This window comes from Pongo abelii, chromosome 22, assembly GCF_028885655.2.
Source record: "Pongo abelii isolate AG06213 chromosome 22, NHGRI_mPonAbe1-v2.0_pri, whole genome shotgun sequence".
NCBI classification, from domain to species: Eukaryota; Metazoa; Chordata; class Mammalia; order Primates; family Hominidae; genus Pongo; species Pongo abelii.
In genome coordinates, this window is record NC_072007.2 from 39,127,424 (window position 1) to 39,139,842 (window position 12,419).

General features: G+C 35.7%; 1 protein-coding gene across 1 annotated transcript in view; it reads right to left on the bottom strand.

Annotated features, from left to right (window-relative positions):
- Positions 1-1,059: 1,059 nt before the first annotated feature.
- LTN1 (listerin E3 ubiquitin protein ligase 1) overlaps positions 1,060-12,419 on the bottom strand; it is a 64,525-nt gene continuing 53,165 nt past the window's right edge. Inside the window, exons 26-30 of the mRNA XM_002830588.5 lie at positions 9,481-9,652; positions 8,065-8,285; positions 5,425-5,619; positions 4,084-4,251; positions 1,060-3,435 (exon numbers count right to left, since the gene is read on the bottom strand). Of these exons, the coding sequence (XP_002830634.4) occupies positions 3,373-3,435; positions 4,084-4,251; positions 5,425-5,619; positions 8,065-8,285; positions 9,481-9,652 (819 nt within the window). The 3' untranslated portion in view covers positions 1,060-3,372. The remainder of the gene's footprint in view (positions 3,436-4,083; positions 4,252-5,424; positions 5,620-8,064; positions 8,286-9,480; positions 9,653-12,419) is intronic.

Sequence of the window (12,419 nt, forward strand, 5' to 3'; positions counted from 1 at the left end):
ATATTAGAAGTCCTATGAGCTAAAGCATTATGATCAGCAAGAATACAAGTAACCTAGCAGAAAAATAGGTATAGATTATGGACAAAAATCTGTCAAATAATGACCAATATATGAAATGAAGCTAGGCTTCTTAAGGAAATATAAGTTAAAACAAAGAGCTACTATCTCATAGCTTTCAGACTGCAGAACTTAAAAATTCTGATAAGACTAAGTGTTGGTGACAAGATAGGAAAACCAGAATTCTCTTAAACTGCAGTTGGGAGAGCAAACTTGCATATCACTTTGGAGGGCAATTTGATAACATCTAAAGTGACAGAGTATACACATCCTACTACCTGAAACTCCATATATATATATATATATATATATATATATATATATATATATATGTATTTTTTTTTTTTTTTCAGACTGAGTCTTGCTTGCTCTGTTGCCCAAGGTGGAGTGCAGTGCCACAATCTGGGCTCACTGCAACCTCCAATTCCCGGGTTCAAGCAATCCTCTTGCCTCAACCTCCCTAAGTAGCTGGGATTATAGGTGCACACCACCATGCCTGGCTAATTTTTTTTTTACTTTTAGTAGAGATGGGGTTTCACCATGTTGGCCAGGCTGGTCTCGAACTCCTGACCTCAGGTGATCTTCCCACCTTGGCCTCCTAAAGTGCTGGGATTACAGGCGTGAGCCACCGTGCCGGGCTGAAATTCCATTTTTAGACATATGTCCAGAATATCTAGCACATCTGCATGAGGTGACATGATGAAGAATGTACACTTGCAGCACTGTTCAAAATGGCAAAAAAATTAACAATTTAAACAATCTTTAGTAAGGGAACTGGTAAGTAAACTGATAAGACACTGAACAGCATTATGTTAAGTGGAAAATCAGGTTACAAAAGATTACATACAGTAAAACCACTAACATAATTTTTGTTAACTATTATACATTGTTTCTGGATAAAAACACATGGTAAAGTATAAAATCTTAAACAGGAAGGAGTCACACCAACTTCAGAATAGTACCTTAGCTCTAGGGAAAGAAGGAGGAGAATGGCGCCAGGGAGAAGTACAAAAGAGTAACATTTTATTTATTTAAAAATCAGAAGCAAATATGGCAAAATAGTATGTGAAGGGTACAAGGGCATTTATATTATTATTTTTCCGTATATTTGAAATATTTTTAATTAAAAAGAATTTTAATGGGCACATATGGTATAACAATCAAATAATAACATTAATTACTTGCACCACAAAAATGTAGCAAATAACAACATATTATTTAAGCCACAGAAACTTATGTACATACATTGGAGCATGTGATAAAAGAGTCAAAAATAAATTTTAAAATTTGCAATTTACTTTGGGGTTTTAAATTAATAACTTTACTAATCTCATGCAATTTTAAAATGTCCTTAAGCTAAAATTTTAAGGGCTGTAATCCTTTTTGTTAGAGTTGTCAACACTGTACAGATAAAATTTGAATGTGGTATTCTGAATTTCAGTCTTATCTTGTAAAGCTTTTTCTTTAGTACATAAACAGTTAACAAGCTTTACAATTATACTTACAAGTCTTAAAGAAATGTATTAAGAGTCCTAAGTATGAAGAACAGTTATTTAATTATAGCTACTTAATTATAGTGTTTCACCAAGAATCTGATGCCCTAATACTAACGTGGAAAAACAATGCTCCATTATTCCATTTTCTTTTCTGCTTGAGGTTTGGGCCAGAAGCCAAGATGTACCAATACTGGAAAGATTTTAAACAGTCTTATTATAAAACCATTTTTAAAGGAAAAGTAATAACTTTCACGGGAGTAACACAATCCTTTGGGATTACTATGTCAGAGAGAGACATAGAAAGATAGAGAATATTTTAAGAAAAGGGTTAACGAGGTAGTAAAATTTTGCTATCTGTACTTCACTTACTGACCCTCAGAGTCTCAAGGCTAGAAGACAATAAATATTTTACAGAAAAATGTAGGAGGCAAACAAAACTGGGCAGGACACTGCATCTATAAATATAATTCGAGAGATCTATAACTCACACATAGTACTTTACTCTCAACTATAATCCTCTGACCACATTCATACTATTTCAATAGTCATTTTACCCAGTAGATGGAAAGCAGTAATTTTATTTATCATGAATTGCTTTTTGCCAATTAAGCATGTGCAACAGAGATGATTAGCTGGTCTCTCAAGTAACCTAGATATTAGATATGCTATTTCCATGTAATGGAAGATTGCAATAAAATTATTCCAAGTTCTAAACTTCCACACTTTTATATTTTGGGCACAATTTTTAAGAGTGGCAAAAGGCAGGTTTTCACTTACTCCACTTCAGCCTATTATACTGAATTTTACTTAGTGCTAAAATCCTTAACTTTCATTTCTGAAGGCTGAAAAACATTTGCTCCCCCAAGTCTCTTATTTAGTGTAATTTTGGCTGGTAAGAATAGCTAAGTTTGCTTCCAAAATTGAAAGTCTCCTACAACATTTTTAAATGTTTTTTTTCCACTGATCTTTAAGTTTCAGTAATACTCATTTATTTCTTCCCTCTCAATAGAAGGATAACTACCACTCTGCTTCATGAATGAAATAATCAAATTACTATTTCTCTCAAATTCTCACCCTCTAGAGACTCGCTCAAACAGAGTAATAAATTCACTGACAAGTTTACAATTCAAATTTCACTAATATATAGAAATAATTCTCCCACAAGCAAAAAGGTCAGCTCAAGAATTTAATTTTCTGAGTTTCATAACCTTTGATAAATGGAGGCACCTTAAAGTTCAGTTTAAACTCTTTTATATAGGATTTCAGAGCATGCCTCCAGATATCTTAAGACAAGCCGTATTAATAGCTTAGTGTCATTTTTTTCATTAAAATAATCTACAAATATCAGAATACTAATTTATTGTCATAACTAATAAATAAGGCTTAAAATATCTATAGATGTAAATCAGCTCTCTCAGTTCGTTTTGCTTCACTTGGACTATCTAAAACACAGATCAACAAACGGAATGGGTTTATCAATAATATAGTTGTGCAATCTTTTCACAAATTCCAATTCTGTAATTTAGGGGTTTTTCATATTTATTTTTAAATATACAAAGAGATTAAACCATTAATAGAAATATTTTCTCTCAAATATGTAATATTCTTTTGTAAAAGAAAGTTTCCAAACATTTACAAAGTAATCTAAAGTTAAGTAAACCTGATTTTAGGATTATTACATTAACCAAAATAATTTTCCAGAGAAGGTCCTATTTAAAAGTAATGCTCACTGGCTTCCCCACATCCACACTTTCAGATGGATCCAAATCCAATGCCTTTGCTTGATGTACTTCAGGGATCCCTTCCAATGAAAAAAATCTCAGAAAAACGTCTCACGACACAGTGGACAAGTAGATTTGTTGCTAGATGTAAACCATTTATACTGAAAAAGAAAAGGTTTTAAATACTAAAAGAACTTTTCAAGTTCTCCTCTAACATACATCATAAAGTACATATACATCTAAAGTAAGCTTCAAATGATAAAGTGAAAAGGGAAGAATACTAAAATTTTTGCTCTTTCTGTATCTCTAAAATCAACACAAATGAGTATTACTTCCGATAGCTACACTAAGTTCTTTCTACTTAGGCTCATGCACACAATCACTAAGATATAAGAAATCTCCTGTGAAACAAATGAACAAATGGCAACTTCTTTTTCAGTATGTTTAAAAAGAGCACAGGGCTCTAATGCCAGATGGCTTCCCGTACCGACTCCTGCAGTCTCCCTCACGGTCTAGATCTCGGAAGACCTTCTACTTCTTGAGTGGTAAAAGGTCACTGGAAATACCCATTTATTAGAGGGCCTTGATTCTACCAGTCTCGGTAAACTGCTAATTATCTTTTGCAGATTTAAAAAAATCACTTTTTAATATATCTCCCATTAGCTACAATTAAGTTTAACATACATTTTCTCTTCCAAAGTTAGACATTGTGTAAGTCTGTGTGTGTGTGTGCATGTCTGTGTGTGTGTGTGTGTGTATGTGTATAAAATACATAAAATATAGGTAAGTTAATTTCTCTTTAGACTTACCAAGCAGGCTGAATGGAATTTTTTCTTGCATGTTCTACAGGCTTTTTTGGGAAGGGAATAGTTGAAACCGTGAATGACTGAGAAACAGATCATGCAATCTTCAACACCCTCAAAACGTTTGTCTACATTATTTTTCCACAAAGCTAAGCCTTCCATAATACTTCCATTCTGTTAACAAGAAGAAAAACAAGTCACTACACACTGATGACCACCAATTTTATTTTTATTCAATTTCACAAATTTTAAAGTTGAATTACAATTCTGAAAGAAGAGAATCTGCTTGGCTATGTTCATGTCTCCTAACTTTTATGAATGTTGGTTTTTAAAATAACCTCCCAAGTTTTCGGAACCAGATGTAATTTTTCTCCATTAAAGACATACTTTAAAGGCTTCTGGACCAATACTTGAAAGTGTTATAGTCTTAAGCTTATTGCTTGATAAAACTCTCTTAATAATTAAATCATTTAGGTTAGTTCTAATGTTTAACTGAAAATGATGAAATTATCTCAAATGATTTGTTCCAGCTCTACAATAATTGGTGACCATATTTGTTTTAAAATAGTTTTTCTTGGCCGGGAGCGGTAGGTAAAGCCTGTAATCCCAGCACTTTGGGAGGCCAAGGTGGGTAGATCACTTGAGGTCGGGAGTTCATTGACCACCATAGCCAACATAGTGAAACCCCATCTCTACTAAAAATACAAACAATTAGCCAGGTGTGGTGGCAGGTGCCTGTAATCCCAGCTACTCTGGAAGCTGAGGCAGCAGAATCGCTTGAACCGGGAGGCAGAGGTTGCAGTGAGCTGAGATCATGCCATTGCACTTCAGCCTGGGCAACAAGAGCAAAAACTCCAATAAAAAAAAAAAAAAAGTTTTTCTTTATTGTAGAATGCCTGAGATACACAGTGTGCAAACAGAACTGAAGATTTAAAATGTGTTTAGAGGTCAAAGGTCTTTGAGAGTCCTGGGACTTCTCTAACCAAAGAGGAGTTGAAATGTAAGAATAAAAGTGAAAGTAGCTCAGAAGGCATTCATCTGTCCAGTATCTTTCAAAAGATCCTCTCTGAAACAATTTCGTTAATACCATGTACTGTTCTACATCTTCTACAGTGTTAATGAAATAAAGTCAATCCCTCTCAAACACCAGAAAATAAATTACAGAACCTTAACAATTAAAACAGAAAGGCAGGTTTAATCCATTTAGGCATATATCTGTATTTATCCAAGGAAGTTTAATATCTACTTTTATCTTAAGCAGAAAAGATATATTTTATGTTTAAATGCCCTTTTAAATAGATCATCTTTTTCAAGTTTGTAAAGCCAAATGTGTAAACAGAAACTTACCTGATGGGTGAGGTAAGTGCTTAACTGCAGCATCCAGTTCCGCCACTGCTGAACAGCTACTCCTACTCTTTTCCCGCTTTCTACTGTTATTGAACCCAGTGGATAATTTGAAGGCAGTTGTATTATAAGTTCAATAACTATGTCCTCAATAGTATAAGTAGCCATTACCTCTCGAGTAGTAGCTCTAGCTTTAACCTGCAATACAACAAAGGATATTTTGTTTGCCAAATTTCTTTCTTTCAACCAGAAAACATTTTGATAGGTTGACTATTAAAAGCTAAAGACTTCATTCAAGGACAACGCAGGTAAATACATTCACTTATCTGACATGAGATAATTAAGAAATACATTTAAATACCTGCCTGGTATATTTTTACAGTGATTTTGTGATATTCAAAGTTTGTTTTAAAAGAAATTAATTGCTCATAAAAAAGTTTTATTATATTAGGCTTGTCACATAATAGTTCAATAAACCTTGAATAGGTAAGTGACAGAATGGGTTATTATGCCTTCTCTTCTACATCCAGAGTATCGAATGTCACTTCTACGTCTAACAAGTCTTCCTGTACCATATTATCCTCCTGAGCTTTGGGGCCAACCATCAACTGCCAGAACATTTATAGTTATTTGTTTGGTTTTCAAACCAACATTGCAAACTCAACATAAAACACATACATTATCATCCTTTACAAACTTCATCTTCTGAATTTCCTACTTCCAGGCTAAAAAATCATGATAGCATCATTTTAAATTTCTGCTTCTACCTCATCCTAGATATTAACTAAATCACTAGCACAAAATCTCTCACATCCCTACTTTTATATTCCCACTGCTACTGCCTCACCCATGCCTTAGTCCTTTGCTCACGTCTACCCCAATAGTCTCCTCTAACCATTCATTTGAATCCAAACTGTTTGCCAACAGATCATGCTATAGATTGTGGTCGGAGCAATTTCAAAGATTATAACTCTGATCGTGCTACTGCCCGAATGAAAAATGTTCAGTGGCGGAATTGTACCACTTTAGACTGTTATATGAGGTCCTTCCCAACATACCTCTAATTCACTGTTGAGTCTATTCACCCTTGGGACTCCTATGCATTATTAGAGTTGGAGTACTGCATTATTTATCATTTCTTGGGCAACGAGTGAAATGACATTCTCACTTCTGTGCTTTTTGCTTTTGCAATACTATTTTCTCTCTATTTTTTTTTTTTTTTTTTTGAGATAGAGTTTCACTCTTGTTGCCCAGGCTGGAGTGCAACGGCGTGATCTCGGCTCACTGCAACCTCCGCCTCCCAGGTTCAAAAGATTCTCCTACCTCAGCCTCCCAAGTAGCTGGGATTACAGGCACGCGCCACCACACCCGGCTAATTTTGTATTTTTAGTAGAGATGAGGTTTCTCCATGTTGGCCAGGCTGGTCTTGAGCTCCCGAGCTCAGGTGGTCTGCCCACCCACCTCAGCCTCCCAAAGTGTTGGGATTACAGGCGTGAGCCACCACACTCGGTCTATTTTCTTTATTGTAAATGCCTTTCCCTTCATTTTCCCCATAACAAAATCCTGCCCACCTCCAAGTGATTTTCTTCCATAAAATCTCACTTAATCCCCTCAGCCAGATGAATCTTTCCCACTCAGATCACGAGGCACTCTTTCTCTTAATATGCTACTTTCCAATGCAAAAATCATTATCAGTCTCGCTCTTTTCCCTTTATTAGACTGTATGTTATTACAGGACAAGAATCTGGTCCTACTAAATTGTTCATATCCTTGGTGACTGGAACACAGTGCTTGGCATCTGTAAGTATTCCAGTACAGATTTTGAATGAACTAATGAATGCTCAAAAACTATTTGGTGGGTGAAACGGTTTGGATCTGTATCCCTGCCCAAATCTTATGCTGAATTATAATCCCAAATGTTGGAAGTGGGGCCTGGTGGGAAGTGACTGGATCATGGGGATGGATTTCCCGCGGGTGCTAGTCTCGTGATAGTGAGTGAGTTGTCATGAGATCTGGTTGTTTAAAATTGTGTGACACCTCCCCGCCTCTCTCCCTCCTGCTCTGGCCATGTGAAGTGCTGACTCCTGTTTGCCTTCCGCCATGATTGTAAGTTTCTGAGTAGCTGGGATTACTGGTGCCCGCCACCACGCATGGCTAATTTTTATATTTTTTTAGTAGAGATGGGGTTTCACCATGTTGCCCAGGCTGGTTTCAAATTCCTGACCTCAAGTGATCCACCCACCTCAGCCTCCCAAAGTGTTGGGATTACAGGCATGAGCCACTGCACCCAGCCTAAACCTCTTTTCTTTATAAATTACCCAGTCTCAGGCATTTATAGCAATCTGAGAATAGACTAATACAGTGTGTGAATGAAATTATACCACTGTTTCAATCCACGCATGAAGTAATGTTGAGATTTGACACACAAATTAGAAAATAAAATAGGCTGGTCTTGAACTCCTGGGCTCAAGTGATCCTCCCACCTTGGCCTCCCAAAGTGTTGGGATTAAGGCAAGAGCCACGACTCCTGGCCGCCAGTTTCTATAAATTGAGTTAAGAGCTACAGTCTGTTATGATATTAACAATGACAGACATACCCAATATTAAAACAACTTTTCTAGAGAAAGTCAAGACAATACTAACCGTCATGCCATTAAATAGTTGTGTACTTGTTTGTACAGAAGATATTTCTTGAAAAGAAAGAACACTGCTGACATACTTGCTTGTAAATCTATCCACAATATTGAAAACACGCTTCTCACTGCTATTCCACCACAACCTAACCATGGCAGGCAAGTCTTTTAATGTCATATGATAGACTGAACAAGCCAAGTGTGGAATGTGGTATGGAAGCGTTGTTGTTTCTGAGGAAAAAACAAATTATTGATTAGTAACATATATTTCTTTATATAGAATAACAGACTAATATTAGTATTTTCTTTAGAAAGTGATCCTTAATTTCTCAACAATAGAGCTATAGCTCATAAAACAAACATACCAGAGAAACCAGAACTCTGGAGTATGAGCATCTTTCCACACATTCAAAATGAACCATAAGAATGGCAAAAGAATTTTTTTTTAAAGTGACAATCCCGCTGGGCGCAGTGGCTCACACCTGTAATCCCAGCACTTTGGGAGGCCGAGGTGGGTGGATCATGAGGTCAGGAGATCAAGACCATCCTGGCTAAAACGGTGAAACCCCGTCTCTACTAAAAATACAAAAAATTAGGTGGACGTGGTGACGGGTGCCTGTAGTCCCAGCTACTTGGGAGGCTGAGGCAGAATGGCGTGAACCCGGCAGGCAGAGCTTGCAGTGAGCCGAGATCGCACCACTGCACTCCAGCCTGGGCGACAGAGCGAGACTCCATTTCAAAAAAAAAAAAAAAAAGTGAAAATCCCAATTGACACTGAAAAATCTACCTAGAAACAGATTTCTGTATTTAACATGAAGACCACAAATAAAATAGAATACACATATTTTGAAAAGAAGGAAAAATTAAAGATGCTTGCTGTTATAAATTATGAAAAGGAGTTTGGCCTCCTTTACTTTCCCCAGAGCTCGCTGAACTGCTGTGCAGAAGTCTTGGAATACCCAACTCAATACTCACAAGATGCAGTCCATCCTCAGATCTCCAAGGCATTTAAAAAATTCACATTCTTAGTAAATTGTTTCCAATAATGTAGTACAACCAGATACATGCATATCTATCCTCTCAGCTCACATGTGAGCTCCCAGAATGAAATAAATGTTATTCAACTTTATTTCCCCTTATTTATATGCCTATAAAATGTTATCACGTAAGAAATATTTGTTTACAGAGTCAAAAGTTAATAGTCTCACCACACTAAGCTTCAAAAATGTATTAAATTCCTCACAGTCTTATGGGTAAAAACTAATTATTCATCCTATTCAGAGAAGTATGGAAAATGGTCAATTTCAACATTCTCATAGCCAGGACCCACCTTTGGGGTTATTCTCCACATTCTCAGGGAAAAGTTTAATTCAACCTAGTCTGAATCTAGTGTCCAAGAAAGAACATAAACACATATCTTACTGACCTCTAATACTCAGCTGGAGCTCCTCAGTAAAGAATGTTTTAGGGTCCTTATTTGGGACCTCAATTGCTGTCTCTGCATAGGTTGGATTTTCTGGCATAAGCCTGAACAGGTGATAGAGCAATTTATTCAAGCTCTTTGTTTTCCGAAGATACATCGAATACAGAGCCCGAAGCTGGTGGAGAGCAAAGAATTTGTTAGTAAACCAAACACATCAAGACAATTGGTATAAAAGAACAACTCAAAGTGTAACAAATTTCCTTTCCTCATAAACTAGCAGACATTCTATCCCCTCATTATTGTAACACATTTCTAATATATTTCTCAAATTGTCTTCCTGTATTACAATACACTCACCTTGGCTTAGAATGTCTGAGACAAGAAAATCTATTCACCATTCCCACAGATGACTCCCTCACTCTCCTCCCAAATCTTCCATACATTCCTTCCACACCATTGTCCTTAACCTTTCAAATTCCTGCTTACAACTAATCCCACTTTTATGGCTGACCTCACCCTGTATCAAAAACTCCGACATCCCTTTACGACAGAGAGCACACACTAGTGGTCCAAAATGTCATGGGGGTCTTCTCAGAGTTGTTTTTTCAATCAGGAAATTTCACATAAAAATATGGACTTCTGGCTTCTCTTTTAAAAACAGAAAAACGAGCCACCAGTGGGAGCACTGCAGGTATCTGTGTGAGACCTGTGCTTCACAACTCCTGCTTTCCCTCCATAATGCAGCTTGCATTTTCCACATTGACTTTGCAGTTCTTTGGTATCTGTATTGGTTTTAAGATAATTTCTTCTACTATATCACATATCTCCTCACAGTACAAAGATATCATTTTCGTTTTCTTTTTTAAAATTTTGTATTTTTAATTTTTGTGGGTACACAGTAGATATTTATGGGGCATATAAGGTATTTTATAGGCATATAATATGTAATAGGGCAAGTGGGGTATTCATCACCTCAAGCATTTATCCTTTCTTTGTGTAAAATATAGCATTTTCTGAACACTATGAATACTTAAGTACGAGGATCAAGTCATAGGATTTGGAATTGATTTTTAAAATATGCTCTTATCATCAAACTTAACATCACTAATGAAGGATGAACATCCCAAATCTGAAACTCCAAAATCCAAAATGCTCCATAATCTAAAACTTGTTGAGCACCAACATGATGCTTAAAGGAAATGCTCCTGGAGCATTGCAGATTTTCGGATCTGGGATGCTCAACCAGTAAGTGTAACAAAAATATTCCAGAATCTGAAAAAATCTGAAATCAGAAACACTACTTGTCCCAAGCATTTTGGATAAGGGATACTCAACCTGTAAAAGAACACAATGACATTATATGGCTCCTGAGGTAAGACACTGAGAACACATAACAACTTGTGCAGTAAGTACTGTTGCTGAAAATTAACCACAATCTAAAGAGGAAACGAGCAGACAAATTCACATTGTCTGACAGGCTAAAAACAGCTGGCCAAAACAATGACAAGAAAGAAAAGAAAGGTATAGAAATTATAGGTTAAAGAAACTAAAGAAATACAACAAGCAAATACAAACATGATTCTTGATTGGATCTTCAATAGAGAAGAAAATAAAACTATAAAGATATTACTAGGACAACTGAAAGTATCTAAATAAAAATTAGATAGTATTGCACCAAAATTAAATTTCTTGAGTATAAAAATTACGCTTATGTAGAAACATGTCCGTGATCTTAGGAGATATATGCTTAAATACTTTTGGTAAAGCATCATAATGTCTGCAACTTACTTTTAGGTAGATCAGAAGAAAAAAGTAAATACAGAGAAAGTATGTGCAAATGTAGCAATATGTTAAAAGATGTATGTAACTTTTTTATCTAAAAGAGTATGTGATTTTTCATTGAATTATTCTTCCAACTTCATTGTTTAATTTTTCAAAATAAAAAGCTGGAGATTTTTAAAAAATTAATCACCAATATCAATGGACTTTAAAAAACACACATATATGACCCAGCAATCCCACTCCAAGGTATACAACACAAGTGAAATGAAAACATATTTCAACACAAAAGCTTATACATGAATGTTCACAGCAGCTTTATTTACAATAGCCAAAAAAAAAAAGGAAACAACCTAAATGTCCATTCATGGATAAACAGATAAACAAAATGTGATAGATCTACAAAATGGAGTATTATTCAGCCACAAAAATAAATGCAATACTTATGATACATGCTTCAATTTGACAAATCTTGAAAATAATATACTAAGATAAAAGCCAGACACAAAGGACCAGATATGTGAAATGTCCAGAACAGGCAGATGCACAGAGACAAAACACAGTTTAATGGTTGTCAGGAGCTGTGGGGTTTGAGAGGAAATGGGAAGTGATTTCTATCAATTACAATGGGATGTTGAAAATGTTCTAAAATTATATAGTGGTAACAGTTGCACAACTCTGTGAATACAGTCAGCCCTCCACTTCCATGGGTTCCACATCTGAGAATTCAACCTATCGCAGATTGAAAATATTTGAGGGGCAAAAAAAGTGATTTAAAAAAACCAATAAAACAATAAAAATACTAAAACTTTAATCCAGTATAGCAACTATTTCAATAGCATTTACATTGTATCAGTGATAACTAATCTAGAGGTGATTTTAAGTAGTATACAGGAAGATGTGCATAGGTTAGATGCAGATACTATATGCCATTTTATAGAAGGAACTTGAGTATTCGCTGGGGTGGGGGTCATAGGAGGGAGCCTGGAAACAATCCCCGGCAGATAGCAAGGGATGACTACATATTAAAAACACCAACTGTGTATGCTACGTGGGTAAATTTTATGCTATGTGCAATATCTCAGTAAAGCTTTATAAAACAGACACATAAACATACACATGTAGATATACAACTTTTTCCAGTTCAATCTGATTTGCTAGTT